This window comes from Mchenga conophoros, linkage group LG23, assembly GCF_057382185.1.
Source record: "Mchenga conophoros isolate Kocher_MC1m ecotype Shallow Benthic linkage group LG23, M_conophoros_male_GT1.1, whole genome shotgun sequence".
NCBI classification, from domain to species: domain Eukaryota; kingdom Metazoa; phylum Chordata; class Actinopteri; order Cichliformes; family Cichlidae; genus Mchenga; species Mchenga conophoros.
The window spans coordinates 39,349,020-39,369,110 of record NC_140547.1 but is presented as its reverse complement, the minus strand read 5'-3'; the positions used below and the strand labels follow the sequence as shown (position 1 = coordinate 39,369,110).

General features: G+C 44.5%; 1 protein-coding gene across 1 annotated transcript; it reads right to left on the bottom strand.

Annotated features, from left to right (window-relative positions):
* Nucleotides 1-451: 451 nt before the first annotated feature.
* adamts5 (ADAM metallopeptidase with thrombospondin type 1 motif, 5 (aggrecanase-2)) lies at nt 452-18,826 on the bottom strand. The gene is made up of 8 exons (XM_085264005.1): nt 17,094-18,826; nt 9,088-9,220; nt 8,579-8,746; nt 7,780-8,063; nt 6,291-6,474; nt 6,018-6,193; nt 5,757-5,932; nt 452-4,898 (listed from the first exon to the last, which is right to left on the bottom strand). The coding sequence occupies exons 1-8, from the start codon at nt 18,171-18,173 to the stop codon at nt 4,217-4,219; spliced, it is 2,883 nt and encodes a 960-aa protein (XP_085120131.1). The 5' UTR covers nt 18,174-18,826; the 3' UTR covers nt 452-4,216.
* Nucleotides 18,827-20,091: the final 1,265 nt, after the last annotated feature.

Below are 20,091 nucleotides of genomic sequence, written 5' to 3'. Positions count from 1 at the left end.
TTTTACTCGTCCATCAACAGGACAGATTTTTAATTCACTTTGGTTGTTTCTAAACCGACTGAGGCCCAGAGACAGTGGGAGTGTTTCTACATGTATTTTTACATGGTAGAAGCTTAACTTGCATGGTTGGATGCACTAACAATCTGTATTCAACAATGGATTTTAGACATGTCCTAAAACCATGTGGTTTCTACAACTGAATCATGGCTCTTGTTTTAAACCTGAAGTGGTTACTTAAATTACTTTACAACAGTCCAGCTTCAGAGGTCAGAGTAGTATGTCCTTAAAATGGATCAAATATCTATAGTAGAGTATTTGTCATTCGCACATTTTTTAGTCTAGTTTACTAAATCTGTAATTGGAAGACAATATGTTATTGACTCTACCATCAGGTATATACACTGATGCCATGACAAAAACGACACAGACACAAAGACTTTTAAATATATAGATTTTATATACATATATTCATGTGGGTGACTAGAAAAGAAAACACTATATTCTTACAAAGGAATGATTCTGCACAGTCATATTCCTAAGTTAAATAGTAATTTGATACAAAATTACTATAATAAATAAAACTCATCTCATTGCTTTTTATTCACACATACCAGTTATACAAACAATAAATTACAAGTTCAGTGCTGTGTTTCTGTCATTCAGCGAGAGGGGTTTTCCCCACAGGAGTCAGAGTCGGGTTGTGTGTGGAGTCTGTGTCTGCGAAGTTTATGGCTGAAATCTGTGCAAATGATGGATTGTTTCAATGTGACTGCATGTGTACATTACTGTTACAACATGGCTGAATACTAACACATATGAATGATCTATGCATTGTACAAACATTGTCTACATTGCGAAAATAAATGTGAATGTCTGAGCGGCAAAGAGAAAACATTTTAAGAGTGACCTCGGTCATGTCATATCAGCAACTTCTTCTCATGCTTTGTTTTCTCCTGCACAGATGCCAGATGGGTGAGGTTGGTCACACAGGAAAATGCAATAGGTGCCAGATACTTTAATACAATTACAGGAAGGTATTTTTTTTAAGCCCATTAGATATGTAATTAACTTTACTTTGTTATAATAGGGATTAAATATTATCAACAATAAGTGAGGTAATTAAAGTCCTCGGTATTAAATTCTTATGGAAACATTAATGCTGTTCATATAGTGTTACCCCAAAATGAATATTTTAAGGGGTTGGTCTATTTAAATTAAACAAAAGCTTACAGTAGATTAAGTATTAACTAGCAAGGTTTTGCCTAAATGAATTGTTTTAATATCTATTTGCCAGGTGCTAAGCATCAGTCATCTTGGAACAGCTTGTTAGCGTAGTTTAGCATTCAGACAGCAAACATAGGCAAATTTGAATACAACTTTACACTCCAGTTTATGTAAAACATGAATAAGAATGGTATAATGACATATTTTTTTACTTTAGAAATGCCAGTGTGTGTATTTTTAATCTTTCTTGAATGTATTTTTGATCTACAATTAGCATAAAGCAAGCCATGCTAGTTTTGTGCGCTACTCTGTTTAAAAGATGCCTATGTGTGTAATTTCACAAAAGACAAGTGTTTTGTCTTTGTTTTCTTTTTACAATTCAATGACAATTTCTTTTTGTACAATCAGTGTTTACTAGCTAACATATAACAATTTCTACGGTAGTTAGTTAAAATAGTTCCAATGACATTAATGACAGCTGAACCTGGAGTCAATATAAAATTTAAAAAAAAAATTCCCAGGCGCCTTGACGTCCACTTATATGGGTTGACGACCCTCTTAAGGTACTACTCCCACTAGGGCTTAAATACCTGGAACTCTCCAACATTTGATCTAAGAACTGAAGAAGCCTCTCGGATGAGAGATAAAACATCTTTTAGAACTTAAAGAAGTCCAGTCATTTTTCTTTACAAGCTCCTTAGATTCCATATAAAATGCTACCATTTGCTGAATTAAAAAAAAATCTGTCATCAAACTATACTTATATTTTTGGTGGAAACACCAGACAAGCTAAGACCTCAGACACATAGACCTATAAACTGGTCAGTAACCCCTTGGCAACCGCTGGGCACAGAGGAAAGATGCGAAAATGCGTTGGCAAGTGGATGCTGGAGGTTGCTGGCTGTTGGTCACAAAGAGGGCACTGTACAGGGCACTTATCGTTGCTTGGGCACTAGCAAATTGCTGCACTTGCCTGTAGTTTTTGTGGAAAATGTCAATTTAAAAACTGTCTGAGCTGTCGTGAAGTTTAGAAAAACACCAGTATAAACCAAAAAGGTAGAATGTTTGCCTTTACAGTAAAAGTTGTGCCATACCACTACAACCAACACAAATTTGACTTTGAAGGTGAGCAGTCTTTGTTTTTGCTTTGCATTGCACAGTTTCACTACTTGGCAAATAGTTTGCAAGTGTTTGCAAACAAGTCAGCAACTAGTTGACAGCGGCTTTAGCAATTGATTTCACAGCAACTGTTAGCAACCTTCAACAACCAATCACCAGCTGTACATACACAATACATATCATTCACTGGCAACTGGTGTTGCCAGATAGTCTCCGACTGGTCCTTAGACTTGTGCAAAGAGCAAAAGGTTACTGACGAAAGGTCAGACATTAGCTTTTAAAAACCAGCAATCAGATTGAACAATTTAATCCTTGTTCCAAAGGACTTTTTTGTGACATCAATATATTTTTGTATGATAGCCAACTTCACCCATCAGTCCTGAAAAAATGACTTGGACAGCATGTAAAATGAGCAAAAGAGTAAAATGTGATGAAAAAAAGAATTGAATTGCAAAAGGACAATAATGACTGCATTACTATTTCTCTTGCTGTCGTTGCGAGTATCCAGGGCACACAATGTCATATTAGCATAATTTCCTAAACAGATAAACAGACAAACAGGCATTAACTAACACAAAAAATACCCTTTCAGCACCAGTATAATGACTGACATATGTGGAGCTGAGAGTGAAGAAGTTTCAAGACGTAGTAAAACATGTTCACGGTATATACTCAATGTGCTTAAAACACAGGACTGGGTAGTGGCACATAACATGCTCACACTTACACACTGCACAGGCATTAAAACCAAGCATTGTCCCAGACCTGTGAGTCACTATCATTCTCCATAAATATTAAGGAGTGTCATGGTCACTTTGCCTCTTATTCAACTTCTTTTTTAAGATGCTATGCTGCTGTTGCAGTGAACGGGTAGTTGTAAAAGTCAGTAGAATCAATACTGGTGTCTTTAGGATAAACTTTCTTCCTATGCTCATTCTGAGTGAAGTGATCACTCAAAAGTTGTCTTGACCTTGGTACATTTGATTAAATATAGAGCTTTAACACAATGTATCATCGATGTCTGGGTTTTCACGTTTGTTCTTGGTCATCGAGCCAATCTCCCCATGTACCTTCAGCTGGAAACTGTATTCATGAGCTATCTGTTGTGTTTTTGGTTGTCAGTTGGATCTATCAAAGAAAGACGCAAATGCCTGAAGTCAAATATATGGCTAGCTGTGATCTGTCTGCAGCTACAGTAATATGGACATTTCAGTCACATTTTTATAAGCAAAGAACCTTTGATTGGAAGACTATGGACCACTATTTAACAGAATGGAAGCCTGTTTAATGGAAGAGACCTTTTTGTCGGTCAGGGCTGCCTTCTGTGAGAGACACTAAAATGTCGAATGTACAGGAGATGACAATCTAGGTTCATGACATGTGGTGTGAAAGTTGTGTGACTGATGATGAGATGAGTAACGAAGGCTTCCCTTGGTTGGGGCTCTTGTCTTAGGACAAAAGACGATTTCCAAATTCCCACAGTGAGATGAACACATGGAATCATAAGAAGACACGACACGCATGCCATTACGGGGCAACACACACTAGGCCTCCAGAATTTGGAGACTGAAGTAAAGACAGTTAGTTATTTGTCCATGTGGCATGCAACTTAGCCATGGCAGGGCAACAGTCATCACTCTCATATCAAAACTGTCCTCGATTCTGCATAGCTATTGTTATTCCAGATAATTCCTCTGCCATATGGTCAGGTACATCCATGCCGATCTGCCTCAGAGTCTCTTTGGGTCTATTCTGGGTGCTATCTGACAACATTCACTGTCCTGTTTAAGGTTCGACATTTTTAATTCATTGGTTCATAGTTCTACATCCAGCACTTGAGACTTTAATCAATTGACACTTTCCTCTTGCCGCCTCAGCATTTCTTCACCAGACAGTGTCTGAAGGCTGAGGGGCGGGCACCCAGCACACATCTTTTAGACAGTTTCCCATCCCGGTCCTTACACTGTACTGTCCGGCTCTGCCAGCCAGTGTCACAAGTCCTGGAGCAGGTCATCCACGGCCCCGTTACCCACTGTGGCCCTGGAGCCGGGGTTGAGGGACCTGGAGCTGTGGATGGCCCTGGAACAAGAAGAGGAGGAGCGTAGGAAGACAAAGTGGTACTGCTAGTGGTAGTGGTGGTGGTTCTTGTCGTAGTTAACAGTGTTGTAGTTAACTTTGGATTGGGGATGAGAGGAAGTGACCGTGGCTGTGGATTTGTCCGACGGGGCATGAAAAAGCTATAATGGACATCCAGAGGCTTTTTGGCATCTGTCGCTAGAATCTGAACCACCAAGGGTTCTTGAAGAGCCCCGGGGCCCATACTGTGAAGCCATTCCTCCCTCTGGCTCCACCCACTGTAGTTGAGCACAGAACCGTTGAGTGGGATGACTGTCTCAGAGGTGGAGATCATGAACTTGCCATTTAGGAGGTAGTCTCCATTGGGCCGTCGAAGAGCTAGGTAGGCAGTGTACCGGGTCTGGTCCTTGGCCTTGTGCTGACGAACCTTGATGTGAGTAGAGCCTGCAGGGATCTTCACTACGTCAGTGTAGCCCTTACTGTTTGGCATGAGAGAAAGTAGAGGGGTCAGTTCAGTAAATAACACATGATCTTGTCCTTATAAAACTAAAAGCTGTTTTCAGTGTTTAGACCTGCTGTCACATGCTATAGAATCAGAATAAATTTAGGCTTGTTTAGCAACACTAATAACAAATGCAAATAGAGGGAGTTAAAGAGCAACAGTCAACGGATATCTGCCTAAATAGTCATGTGCGGATACATTTTTGTTTGTACTATGACTGTAGCTAAGTCCGTGAGCTTTTTTCACGCTAGATACTGTTACGCCGGCCATATAGTAGGATTAGCACAACACAAAATAAAGTCTTAAGCCAACTGATAATTAGATATAATCAGAGTTAACATTTAGGCCTGGGTATCGCATAGTTATTCACGGTACGATATTATAACAATACACCAAAGGTATCACGATGTAGTGATTCTGCAAGACTGATAACCTGCAAGGCAGTTATCTATGATGGACCACAATATCTGTGTACCTAAAGGAAAACACCACAAAAAAATCCAAAAATCAGGAATTTTTCATTGTATTGTGGAGTTAGTGCTAGTGAATAGAATTATGAAGTTGTAATTCGTCCATTGAGTTAGATAATCAATTGAATGTCTAATATTTTACTGCTTCACTACAAATTAACATCGATTTGCTCTACCTGCAGCGCCACCATCAGCAGTTATGAAGTAGTGATGCTGTTATGTAAATACTGACAAGAGCGTATCATGACAAGAAGCAATATGACATAGTTGTTGACATCTTCCATGTACAAACTGACCAGCTACTAACAGTCCTGCTCATGCATGTATGCAATGGAGCTACAATGCATACAATGCTTTTGCCTTACCTCTTCTTGGTGAAGTTTCCCACCACACGTATGCATCCTGTGCCATCACCTCCACATATACCACACTTGTCAAACTGAAGCTTGGAGCCAATGATGCCATCGCATCCTGTCCGCACACATTTCCCTTTCACGCATACCGAACTGCTGTACGGACGGCACTCTGTCCCATCTACCACCTGAAAACACAAAGTCGCTATCGTGATCAATCGTGTACATCTCCCCCGTCATTAAATACACAGCGCTGTCGTCTAAGTAACTCACCCTTTGAGAGAACACCACATAGTATCCAGTTCCTTTTGCTCTGCAAGTTAGCTTGCACACATCTTTAGGCAGAACTCCTGCGTACTTAGGCACCCACTCAACGAAGGTCTTCACCCCTTTGGGATCTGTCTGGGGACCGTTGCGCACCTCACACTGCTCCTGGCGGAAACTCTTGTCTGCAGGAAAGTGCAGTAAAAAGAGGTTTGAAATTAATGACTACGTACTAATAGATGTGCACTAATAGCTTATGCATTCTTAAGCTGTCACGCTCACTTGGTGTTGGGCACAGTGTTACACTGCAAGACCGATAGATGGCCCTCTTTCCTGTGCAGTAGCGCCCGTTGTTCCGTGGTGGTGGGTTGTTGCAAAGGCGCTGGGCAAACTGCACCCCACCCCCACAAGTTCTGGAGCACGGACCCCAAGGACCCCAAGAACTCCAGCTACCGTGATTGGACGCCTGGCAGAGGAGCGAAAGGAGTAGAGAGGAGAGGGAAGATGAAAGAGGCAAAAATGACAGCAGAGGAAAGATCAGAGGGTATAAAAGATGAAGGAAAAAAAGGAGATGAGAGAGAACAATTAGTGCTTATCAAACATGCTAGAAGCTGGAGTCGGCCAAATCACGTGTCATAGGAAAAGCTGTTTGGAGAGAGATCTGCGATAAAGGAAAATGTGACGTTCACTTTGGAAAAGAGACGGGAAAAGGTTGGAGACTATGGTCATGTGATAATAACTCTTTTTAAAAGCCACTCGTTAGTGCAGCAGAGGAGGTTCTATCTGCGGTCAGAGCTCACATGCTTCCCCGGAGGAGCAGCCTGAATGAAATTCTTCAGGTAACATGACTATTTTTTTGTGTCTTTCCAACCAGCCTTACATGATTCATTGGCGATAAAAACAACTGGATAAGTAGCTCTTTGCATTTTATGAGACAAACTGGATCGTGTAATCCCCCTATTTCTTTGGAAATAGCTTTCCATTTAATTCCACTGCAGAGTTTTATGGCACTTGAACCAATTCTTTCCACAGTAAAAGCTATGCAATCTGCAATCATACTTCAAGAAATACGGAGAGGTTAAAAGATCCCAAAGTCTGAAATATAGGGAGTGGGTTTAAGCTTGCTCCGAGCAGGAAACTGCTCGTCATATAAGCAGTGAAAATGAAATGACTCAGAACTTGAGCCACATCTAGCCGTGCAGCCGTCTGCCAAGGATCCAGTCGCTCTCGTCAAATGTCATGTGACAAACAAACACAAAAGGAGAAAATATTCTCCTTGCTCCCAATCTTTCTTTTTTGGACATTCCCTCTCTTTTCCTCCCCTGATGCACACACACACACGGGGTCGACAGTCTGCCAAGAACAGATTGGATCCTTTAACTCATAAAGGCCAAATTCAATTTGGGCCTGTTTGAGTAAGGCCGACGGAACAAATAGCACAGATCAGCAGTGTCTTGAATACAGCAGACCACACAATGAAGCCACAGAATGAATTTGATCTTTTGCTCGCTTTCATTTTTTTTTACTGACTTTCTACTTCCATGCGCTCTCCAAAGCACCCCTGTGTGCTCTACATATGAAGTGTATACTTTTTCTCTTTGTCTCCTACAAACAAGTTTGTCCAATGTGGGAATGAGATCCTAAAATATCAGCTTGCGAGCTATAAAAAGAACTCTATTTCTATCGACTCCCTTTTGTCTCTCCTGACAAATTCCTTCTGTCTCTGCGTCTTTTACCTTAGACTCCAACACCATCCATCCATCCCTCTTACCGAGTAGTGCTTCTTGCGGGTCTTGTCCACGCACTTTCCCTGCAGGCAGATGCGACCCTTCCCACAGGGCGTTCCCTCCACTGCCGGCAGCTTCTTGGTCAGGCACACCATCTGTCCCTGGCGAATCACTGCGCACCACAGCCGCGAACATACGTCCATGCCCGGGCACACCGTGTACTCAGGGCCGAAGGCCAGGCGACACTGGCGTACGGCGTCGTAGCTCTGCCCCGGGAGCTCCTCGGGGCCGAGGAGGGCCTGGCGGGGCGAGTCGAGGAGGCATTCGGCTGTGGAGGAAGGAGGTGTTTTTAAAGATCTGTGCCGTGCATACTGTTTGTGCACTGGTGTACGAATGCTTCTTTCAGTTGACAGATAAACTAGGCCATTATGACCTATCACTCAATAAAAGTGCTGGAGCAGCAGCACATGCTGTCAAGCCTTAAATCATGCTGTTGGTACATGAAATATGCCGAAATCCATGGAAACGCTGAGCAAAAAGTCAGCAAACTGTGGTGCTTTATGGTTGTCATGAATAAAACTGCCTGATCAAACTGGAATGCAAAGCATGACTCATCCTGATCTTTGGCTGCACTGCAACTGCTCTTTAAAGAACTTAACAGGATTGTAAATAAGCCTCTATTAATAGAGATTATTGCTTTGCTTGGTAGTAAACAGCTCTCAGTGATAGCTATCACCAGTCAAATTCACATGGATGCAATTTGGAGGTGGCAGCCTGGGAAAAGTTCTCACTTTTAGAAAGAAATTACAAGCATTGCTGTCGTGCATCTTCTCCCACGCTCACCGTTGCCGTCGTCGAAGAAGTCGGTGATGGTTGCTGAGGTGCAGCGGCTCCAGGGTTTGGAGGCATCGATGGAGGTGAGAATGGAGGACATGAGCCGCTTGTCGCTGTTCACTCCGAAGCGCTCTTCGCAGAACTTGGAGTCGTCGTGGGACAAACCAAGCAGGTGACCTGAGTCGCAACGAGAGAGGACATTTTTGTTTTTCCCCCTGAAGGACTTGTCTCAGATTTGCACACGCAGCCTTTTTCAGGCAAGTTTTGTTTTTTGTTTTGTGTATTTTATGTTCAATATAGGTATTTGTTGTGCCTGAAAATGAATAAATAAATGAATGAAAATGAATGAATGAAGAATGAGAAAAGAAAACACACCTAATGTTATCAGTGGTATGACATCAGGGAACACTGGTGTGAGATTAATCAGCGAGAGGAAGACAGAGTGCTGACAGATGTGCATGTGCAAGCCCTGGCTTGTTTACATCTTTGTGTTGCTGTGTGTGTGTATCCATGCCTACCTATCTCATGGGCGACGGTAAATGCGGCGTGAAGCCCGTCGTCCTCGATGACGGCGCAGCTCCTCTCTGGAGAGCAGATGGTGCCGACGTCCGCCATGCCCAGCGTGTCACAGGAGTGGTGGCCACAGAGGTCCTGGACAAAAAAATACTGCACATTTAAATCAAAAGCTAATAACAAATAAATAATGGGCTTCATACTCAATCTCAAGATATATCATCACAATTAAATGAAATATAGGTAAAGCTACTTCGAAACTCTGGATCTCGAGTCTGCTCCAGCATAGAAATCATCCACTTGCTGAAGAAGCTAAATGGTCGGCTTGTTGCCGGGACCAGTCCTCTCATGCTGGGGGAGGAGAAATTACGAGTGATGTAGGAGGAAGCTCCATGAGTTCAAAACTGCCTTTTAATCTACTGGTCCCCGTGTACTCGCCGTAATCAACGCTTCACCAGTGTCTAGCAAAGTCCCTGCTTATTTTAGGGTTGCTGTCCTCCGACCACTTTTACAAAAAAACAAAAAAACCCAAGGTTGACCCCTCTCTCCTCTTGCCAGTAACAAACCCATCTCAGAATTACAGTTTATTGCTCAGATTTTAGAGAAGGCATGTCTTTTATCTTCCTCCTCTCACCCCAACCGGCTGCAGCAGATGGCCCCGCCCTGCCCTGAGCCTGGTTCTGTCAGCGGTTTCTTCCTGTTAAAAGGGAGTTTTTCCTTCCCACTGTCGCCAAAGTGCTTGCTCATAGGAGGTCATATGATTGTTTGGTTTTACGTCACTCTTCTTCACTTTCCAAAACCAACACGCTACCTATGGGGCTACAGAATGAAGCCAACTGCATGTTAAAATACGCCACTATAAAGACTATAAAAGCATATTTACAGCTTGATTTTGTTCATCGTGGATAGTTTCCAACTCTACAACTGTATCGTGGTTGAACTATTTTTTATGGTGTGTCGACACAGGCCAATGTCACCTGCAAGGCCTCACGCCCGCTAGCCACTGAGCTGGGCCTGGTTTATGGTGTTGTTGCGTTTTCCATTTTGCTTTCACTGGAATTATTTGACAAATAATATGGATTGCTGTTTGGTGTAGGCCGTTTATGAAGTCTTTTGTCCTCTTGTCCAAATATTGTGAATCATTACACCAACATGACGGGAGGCAAAATGCTGAAGGTTTCAAAATGAGAAGCTCAGATACTAGTTGCTACTCCCATCTTTTATCTACAGTCTATGGCAAGAGCTACAGGTGTCGTTGCGTTTCCCATTTCAGTCACCAGCTACCTGTTTGAACCAAAGGCTGTATAGAAGAACTTCTGCTTCTCATCTTGGATAGAGGGCAGCTATACTGGTTGTACCTCTAGATGGGATAGTTAAGGTATTATTGTGCAAGTGTACAAGGTGACTTCCAATTATGGTGGATGTATCTGCAACACAACACACAAAAGTTTCAGTAAGTCCCAGCTGTTCACAATTTACTTCTAATGTCTTTAACCACAACACAATATGTTAATTTCTCAAAAGCTGTTGTTAAATCCAGTGTGCTGACTGATCCAGATTAAAGATGTGCCTGTCATTGTTCTTTGGCACCTTTCTTCAAGCTAAAATGATTTTAATACGCACTTTTTTTGCTCTCCCTGCTCACTCTCTCCTCCACCATCTGTCTGTCTGCCTTGCCAGAGTACACAGTATTGATCTTTGTTTTGATTCCCACACATGTCCATGCAGATGATGCCTCAGGCGGCGCTGCCTGGCTGCACTGAGTGCTAAAATCAATCGGCAAATCGTACCGTTCCATCAGTACAAGCAGGCCTGCACATGAGCCAGTCCAACGGGACATGCTTAAAAAATATGCGTTCGGCACATAGTTGCACATACATATATGGAGACTGAGATTCATGCATTTCCACACACGCGCAGACACACACATGTCCCATGGAGAGGATGAATTGTCATGTTAAATGGTGCTGACAGGCCTGCTGGGTCGTGTGTGAGAGGCTCTGTGGGGAGGGTGTTTACCCGTTCCGGGCCGATCGGTTTGGAACAAACTGCCTTGTGTTCTGCACTCACACACATGACTGACTGGGTGGGACCTGCTCGCACAGAAACACACACTCAGATAGCTGTAAGTGCATACAATTAAGGACATGGAACATATATAGCATTTTACTGGAAATTCACAATGCACACAGATACAGGAAGACCGCATGTGCTTTTGCCAATTAGCTGCTGGATGAAAGAGGAAGCAAACAAAGGCTGATTCTGACTGCACGGACGGCTAACTAGAGCAAAACTGAAGTTTCTGCCTGTGTGTGGAAAGGCCTGAAAACTACAAAAGGAAGCTTGTTTATTTTGCTCAGAAACCGAGGACTTATAGAGAAGTTAGCCTTCATATTTTGGCTTTCTCTTCTCCCCTTTTCCCATACTCTTTCACCCTGCTGCGCTTTACACCCCTTTTCCATTTCATTTATTTATTCATTCATCCCCTCCCAGATATTAATGTGAGAGCTGTTTTTGTTCCGCTCCTTTTTTTGTGTACATGCCTTTCATTGATATAACCCCGTGTAACAAGCGGGTGAAAAATTGGAATCTCCTGTTTGATAAATAGTGACGAGTGAATAATACAGGAAATTCCCCCCAAAACTGAGCATATTTTCTACTTCTTCCCTCTGCCAAGACTTCCTAAACTCGCTTTCATTCGAAGGCCTCTGCAGACATGCAGAGAAAAAGAAAAGCAGGGCGGGTAAAGAAAAATAAGTTCAAGAATCACTCACAGCTGGGAAAGGATGGAGGATTGCCGGAAATTAAGGAGAAGAACTGAGAGGACAAGGAGTTACGGCAATATTGGCAGAAATAACAGGAGAACAGGTGGCAAGCTGGCTGCAAAGGTCAAGAGGCGATCAGAGCAGTGTGTCAGTGTGTATGTTTCTGTGTGTGTGTGAGGTACAAGACCACTTGCAGTCTAAGCCGAGGCTAAACAAACAGTTGGCTAGACCCAAACACACAGAGCAGTCCCTCTCGCAGAAAGAGTTCAGCTCACTTTGTGAAACCTGCTGCAGGTTGATTTCCAGCAATCCTAATTACAAACACTGACCGTAATGGTTCCGAATGATTCGCCACCAGTGAGTAACGCTGACCAAAAGCTGACACATATTCGTCAAAAGGTAAATAATAACCATTTAATAGGTTGCTCTTGTTCTTTATAGTCTTTGATATGCACAAAATGAGACTATTTTACAGTCATTATGTTCATGATTAGTAAAAAAAATGTCCTTATGTATTTAGATTTTCTTGAAAATAGAATAAAATATAAGAAGGAAGGAGTGTCCACTTTAACATATGACCAAACACCTTTGAAAACTGACATTCACCCCGGCCTTAGCTGATGGTTCTTTGCGCTAAGTACAAAAGATTTGCAACCACATTAAAGACTTTCAACTAAGCAGTTGAGATACTTTGTAATGAGCTTGTTAGCATGTCTAAAATTACCCCAAACATGTGCATGACCTATCTAGCAAGGCTTTGCCTCCAAAATTCTTACATCCCATCGGAAACAGACTCGTCTCAATGGTTGCTACATTTTTATCACCTGATTTTAGATCCATTTAGATCCATTACCTTGAGATTAATGGAGACATCCTTGAAAACTTTTGACTGAAGAATGTTCAAATGCACCCAAATGATTCCTTACAAGTAAACCTTTACTTTCAAAGTCTAGGAAGAACTACTAGAAATGTCTGTGTGTCATCAGTGTAGATGGATTTGACAATCTGGCAGCACTTGCACACTGAACAACAGTGGTCCCAGTAATGATCCTTGGGGAACACCATAGTAAATCAAAGAACAGAAGCACTTCAGTTCTATACTTTAAAGAAATAAATAACCAGTATGAGGATGCCATAGTCCCTGCTTTTGAAGGTGGCACACAACAGCGAGGCAGATAAGAGTTAAGAAACACACATGACGGATTAAGTTGCACTTGGTGCAGTTCAAAAGAAAAACTGCTTATCAGTTAATGAGAAAATAAATAGTTTGGTGGAGTGAATAAATGGAGTTATTTTTAATTTGTTGTGTCACATGAATTGGCCTTTAGTCCAGAATCAAAGGAAACTTTAGGAAATGACTGCAAACAGGAGTGTGTTTTAAAGTCACCGATGCATCTTGAGGGTGAAGAGGGCGAGGTTCGTTTGTTGGCATGGGACAAACCAAACTCCTGGGCTAGTTATGTAATGTCGACAGACAGACATGGGGGGCGGGGGGTTGCGAGGGGGTCGAAAGTTTGGAATCTAAAAGCTGTCTGCAGGTTGTCAACATATGCCAGACGAAGTAAAGCACATGTGAAATATCAAGAGCATTGAAAACAAATAGAGTAACTGGCTGTGACGGGGGCGAGGGCTGGGAAATGTACACTTCAATGTATGGACGCTGGAGAGGAGTGGAGGCAAGTGCACAGGAAAGGGGTGGGGGGCTCCAAACTATACACAGTTTAGTGTCACCAGATGGTGTAATGTGTCTCTACGTCGAGCTTTCTCACTGGCACATGAGGATTAATGCTGTTAAGACATTTATCATACAGTACTTTCCCCTAATATATGCATTTATCTAACTTGTTGTTTATACACTACTTTCCATTTAATCATTAGTTGTTATTAATCTCTGGCTCTCTTCCACAGTGTTTTTTTTTCTTGTCTCCCTCCCAATAGCCGTGACAGACTGCCCCTCCCTGATCCTGGTTCTGCTGGAGGTTTCTTCCTGTGAAAAGAGAGTTTTTCCTTCCCACTGTCGGCAAGTGTTGGTCATAGGGTGGGAGCAATATTGCTACAAATGTTTGAAGTGAGTGAAACCCACCCCCCAAATGGCAACATGAACACGTATGCACGCCAGTATATCCACAGTTTTGCGCTCATGCTTTCCTTATAGTACTGCTTTGTCTACTGTACACAACACAGCCAAACACACACAAAAGTGTCCAAAGTCCCGTTCAATGTAGCCGTTGTATTATTCTTGTGCTGGTATGTGTGGAACTGGGTGACACGGCCACACGGGTCAGCACACTGCGGGTACTGGGTCTTGGAGTAATTGGACCCAACCACAAAAGGGGCCCCCGTGCGATCTGGCCCTTTCGTGTGGGAACAATGGAGCGGCCTGACTCTGCGGTCACTGTGAGCTTTGGCTCTACTTTGTCGGACGGCAATAATTGGGCTCTGCATCACAGTTTCACTCTGAATACACAGATGAAAGATTTTCACATGAAAACCAGCGTCCTCTTATTATTTGATACCTCTGACATTCGGTGAGATGGAGCTTACAAGGAACTTTGAGCTCAGTCAAAGCCACATTCGAACTTGTCTTTCCCCGTGACGTTTCCATTTGGCCTACAAGTTCTGTTCCTGAGAAAATAGTTCTTCTTTTTCAAGGCAAAAAGCAACAAGGTATGAAGTAATTGAGGCCAATCAAGTTATTTTCTTGCTGGCACCCCCTCAGTTAGTGGAAACATTAATAGCTGCATTCTGTGTGTAGAATTTGCTGCTCTTAAGCTCAATTCTTATGCAACAATTGACAGCAAAATATTCTTTCTCACGAAGCAGACATTTTTCATGATGTCAGCATCTTTTCACTCTTTGCAGCACCTCTGCAGCAGTGTGGCCCTGCTTGTCGACCTGTCCCATAACAACTCTAATAGCCAGAAACTTCTCTTTGGCTTGTTAAAATCACGACCCACCAAAAGCTAGGTCATGCATTACCTGATTGTGCTAATGCTCACCGCACACATTAACCGCATTTAGCAGCGACTGGGCTCATTTGTCCTGCAGAGGTGAGACAGATAGAAATCAAGAACCCACCTTATGAAGTTCATCGGAGGACTTCGTTATGTTACGGATGATTAAAAGCACTGCTGGGAGGCTGAATCCACTGTATGACCTCCAGGTTCAGCAGTGAAGGTGAGATGGGTGTGAAAGAGACCCAGAGACAGGTTTGTGAATAATGCAGGAGCCGTGAGAGGTGACACTAAAATATTGTGCTGAGTGATATAGTGAGGATCATATTGGAACTATGTTATTGTACCTTTAGGTATACAGTGGTTTGTCACTTGAACAGTGGAGGGAGTACAGACTGACTCAAAGCTTTATCTCACATCACATGGAATGACATAAAGGTTCAAACTTAAATAAATATATATGTACACACACACACACACACACACACACACACACACACACACGTATATATATATATATATATATATATATATACACACACATATGCTTTTCTTTTGTGTTTCTCTCTTAATATTGCACTTTAAATTCTAGAACAAACTGTGGAAATATGGACCTTTCGCTCTTTAGGAACATACATGTGCCTTTCCATCCCTTGAAAAGGGAAATTTAGTTGTCTTGAAGTCTGATAATTAGTCCTGGGAGGTGCATTCATGTGGACTGTAACCTGTGAGGACAGAAATGGACTGAATGTACATGATATAACTCTGAAGTTTCAAACTGTGCATGACTGTAATCTTATCAATAGCATGCTGGAGATGAAAAGGCGACTTTAACCAGTACACTGACACTCTGATGGATGTGTTATGCCAGTGTGAGCATGGGTATTTTAATGAGATCAAAGCAGCAGAACAGCTGGAAAGAAGTCACAGTACACGGCCTGTCATGTTTCATAAAAAATTCCTGTCCATTCTGAGTCTGCCTGTCTGTCCCGAGTCTGCCTGAGTATCTGGATTAGTGTTTCCGTGCCCGTCCAGCCTGCCAAACACAAGCGCCGAAGGATGCCACTTCCTCCTGCCTGAGCTCTCTCTCAATCACACCCCTGCAGGTGTAGTGGCAGAGGAGCCATGAGGTGGCTGGCGCACAGAAACTGTGCCACTCTGCCAGCTGTGCTGACCTCAGGTATGCACTACCGGCTGTCTTGTGCAGGAGATCCGAAGTAATACCAATGCTATTTTCTTTTTTTTTTTAGCCCAAGCCATGACAAGACCTTGCATGACTTAAACCCACCGCAATCCAAGGCGAAGCCATCTGACACTGCAGCTAAAACCACCACAAAGCCACACCCGGAGAGGTGAAAAATGCAGATCTGCTGTTGCTGCCCTGCGGCTTCAGGCCAGACATTTAGGGAAGGAGTAGGAGGAGAGAAAGGGATGGTGAAAGAAGGGATAGAAGAGTGTGGTCTCAGTAAAGCGCAGGGCTTCTCACAGGGTGGATGTGTTTGTTTTTCTGACAGCTCCCAGGCTCCAGCTGACAGACACTGGAAAAGTAACTGGGGAAAGAAATGTGCAGGCAGGAGTGATGAGAGAAAGAGAAGAAGAAGAAGAAAAAAAGAGGGGGGGGGGGGGGATCTGGGACAGCTACCTAATTAAATGCTGCTTCAGGGGGAATTTAGAAATTTTTTTTAGGGATAGTTCTGCTCTGCACCCTGCAGCTGATTTCAAGTCTCCAACACTGGGACACACAGACTGCGAGGCTTTTTGGGGTTGTCAGGGGACTGGGAGGGTTACGGGATGAGAGGATGGGGGTGGGTGGGATGGAGACAGAAGGGCCTGCCCAGAAAAACACCAGGGGCAGGAAATACAGTTTTTATGGCCGTTTTCACACACGCTGCGCTCGATTTACGCACGCGAGTTTCAGCAGAACAGAAGATGGGAGGAAAACACAAGGAGCAGGAAAATAAACACTACAGGGGTGTGAACACAGAGACACGCGGGCAAACTGTCGTTGCTGTTTCGACCTTCGGGGTTTATATTTAGGGAAATCGATTAAAACACAGAATAACGTGACATTTCTTCATGTTCAAAGACGAATATGTGACGTGTGTGAGCTCCTTGGTTATAGTGAACCAGCTGCCCCCGCGTGCGCCATCGAAATCAAAACAAACTGTGTCGTCACACTCCAACAGCTGCCTCGGTCTCTATGCGAGCGCGCAAGCGGAGAAGCGGCAGGTGGAGGCGCGTAAAATAAAAAAGAGAAACATAAATAAATAAGGGAGGGGGCTGTCTGTTTACCTGCCTGGTGAAGAGGATGGCGGCGTCGTGGTGGTGCTGGTGGTCGTCGTCCAGTGGGTTCTGCTGGTTCTGCCACTTGCAGAAGCTCTTGAGCGTCGCCGCCGCGTTCTTGGTCACCTCCAATCCCTTCTCCTTGTCGGTCACCGCGGTCACTTTGACCACCGACAGCCGGATGGGGTTCTCGATGCTGGCGTGCCCGTACAGCTTAGAGGCGATGGAGGCCAACGTGAGCAAGTAGTGGTTCAAGTCCTTTCCATACTTCTTAGTCATGGTCTCGTCCGCCACCAGGAGCAGCTCCACGTACCTGGCGCGAGACACCGACCTCCTGCGCCGTGCGCCCGGCTCCGGGGAGGGTGCCGTGGCGAGCCGGCTCCACCATCTCCGCCCGCGCTCATCTTCGGCTTCCAAAGCGAGCCCCTCGCGTTCCCGTCTACCCTTCCCGCGACCTCTGCGCCGGCGTTTGCGTTTCTTGCGCCCGTCGCGCGTCCCGCAGCTCTCGCGGCCCTCGCTCATCTCCTCGAAGCTGAAACTTTCGCGCGTGAACACGTGGAGCGCGCTCTCCGCATCCTTGTCCTGCAGGGCGCGCACGTCATGCTCGTGTCCTTTTGCCCTGACGATGGGGGTGACGGTGTAGCGCGCGTCCTTCACTGCGAAGAAGCCCTCGAGACCTCCTCCGCAGAGGTTGAACACGGCCAGGGACTCCGGGTTGGAGTTCACGGTCCCGCGGTACACGCACTCCCTCTGCAGAGGCGCAGGGCTCTGTCCCATCATGGCGAGCACATACTGGGGGCTGAAGTGATGAGACAGCACCGACTCGTCTCGTTCCATGTCCAGCTGAAAGCGGCTCTCATCCAGGTACACCAGGTAGCCAACCCTCCCTCCCCCGTGGTAAATCCGGTCAATAGTCCGCACAACCCCGTCTGTCCTCCGGGCAGGTGTCAGAGGCGAGCCGCTCGCAGGTGGAAGATAGAAACCCTGGAAAGTGGCAAGCCCGGCTTCCAGCTCCAACTCCACGACGCACAGCAGCAGTAGCCGAAACCAGAGCATGCTCCCGGTCAGAGCACCCAGGAGCTGCACCATTGTTCATTCCAACGTGACAAACATCTACGAATCCACTAAAACAAACCTGGACCAGAGGAGAAGACAACTTTGAGTGCTTGTTCCTCCAAAATGCGCATCCTCTCGGTGTCCACAGCTCTCATCCAAAAGCACACAGCATTCACCAACAGGCAGGCAAATAAAACCATAAAGGAAGAAAAAAAAAACCAAGAAAAAAACAGAAAAAAACAGAAAAGGGAAGAAAAAAAAGAGCAGCAGAGAGGAACTGTGCGCAGGCTGGAGAGCACCGAGCTGAACTTGGAGAACAAAAACACAAAGTTTGCTCTTAATAGGACCCGGCGAGGAAAAAGTCCTGCCCCCTTTGCGCTCAATCACCATTCCTCCACCCCCCTCCTCTTTTCTCTGTCTCTCGCTCTCTTCCTCAAATCAGAGTAAAGTCAAGTGCTGGAGGAGAGGAGAGGAGGGAAACCGTAACAATGCTGTCACTGGAGGATTTTCTGTTGCCTCAGCAAAGGAATGAGGAGGCAGTTATTATCTTTAAGTCACTCGTGGCTGTGAAGAAATAATGAAAATCTAAAACTTATGCATTCATCAGTTTTAAGTTTTCAACACCAACTTCCAGTTTACATTAAAAACTTCACCCAAAAAACAAAAAACCAAGTTGCTTCTCCCCCCCTTAAAGTGAACTCCGACACCCCTCCATTAAATGCCAGCCTGTTATTTTTACCACTTTTACCACTTTGACTACTTTAATAATTGAAGGGCGGCAGGATTTGAAAGGAGACTTTCAAAAAACTTAAAGCGGAATAGATAATTTATGGCCGCTCCTGAATAAGAACTCTGGGAGTTCACTGTTCCCGGTGTGAGAACATTTAATGCTGTGTGTGTGTGTTTGAGGAGGAAACGGAAGCAATGGAGGGAAATCTGTGAGCGTGCATACAGTAGGTGCTGTATTGCTCCAACTGGTTCTGTGAATGTAAAGGTGGTGGGAGAGGAAAAAAAGTGTGTGTGTTGTGTGTTGTGTGTGTGACTCTGCAGGTGTGTGGCTGTGCCCGATACTGCCCCAGGACCTGTCTTGATTATTTATTGTACCTTTTCAGGGGCCTGGAGTGTGTGTGTGTGTGTGTGTGTGGTATTGCAAATGGGATGTCATACTTGTGTGCTGAGAGGGATTTAGCCTCTTGCTGGGGCTGAAGTCACCACGTCTCACTCATGCACAAACAAACATGCTCTCAGAGGGCAGCCAAACAGGAGAGTGGCTTTTCTGAAAAGAAAAGAAAAAAAAAGTCTTCCAAGACACTGCTCATTCGCTGACTCACCTAACAGCTATTACCTTCACACACCAGCGAAGGGGGAGGTCAGTGTGTGTCTGTGTGCTAAGAGGAAGGCCTCTCTTCGTGGATACACTCCCCCCCCCCCCCCCCTCCTACTTTTCTTCCTTCTCTGTGCAGAACTTGAGAACAGATATTACATTTCAACTTTGCTGCGTCGGACGGTGAGAGAGCATGTCAGCCCTCCTAAAGAGCCATAATCCAAAAGCTTGCTGGACAACTGAGTGGTGTGGGCAGTGCTGGCTGGCACGCAGCTGTGTGATGGGGGTGGGGGTCGTGTGGGTGGACAGCGGAAACTCGGCCCAAAATGGGAACACAGTGCACCGCCACCATAAACCCTGGAACACCCCCTGTCAAATCCCGCCATGGTACGATCCACATTTGAACCAAACATCCCACACGGAGGAGCGCTTTACTTTCTAAAACTTGTAAATGACTAACTTAAATATTTAGAGAATAATCACAAATTGTTACAAAGTGTGCAAAGTTGTGTGTTTAGTGGGGGCGGCTGGGTGGGGGACTTGGGCTCGTGACCTCCTCATATCTTTGTTACGGCTCTGCTGCTGAGTGTTAAAGCCTGTGCTATAGAGTCCCACAGACCTGAAGAC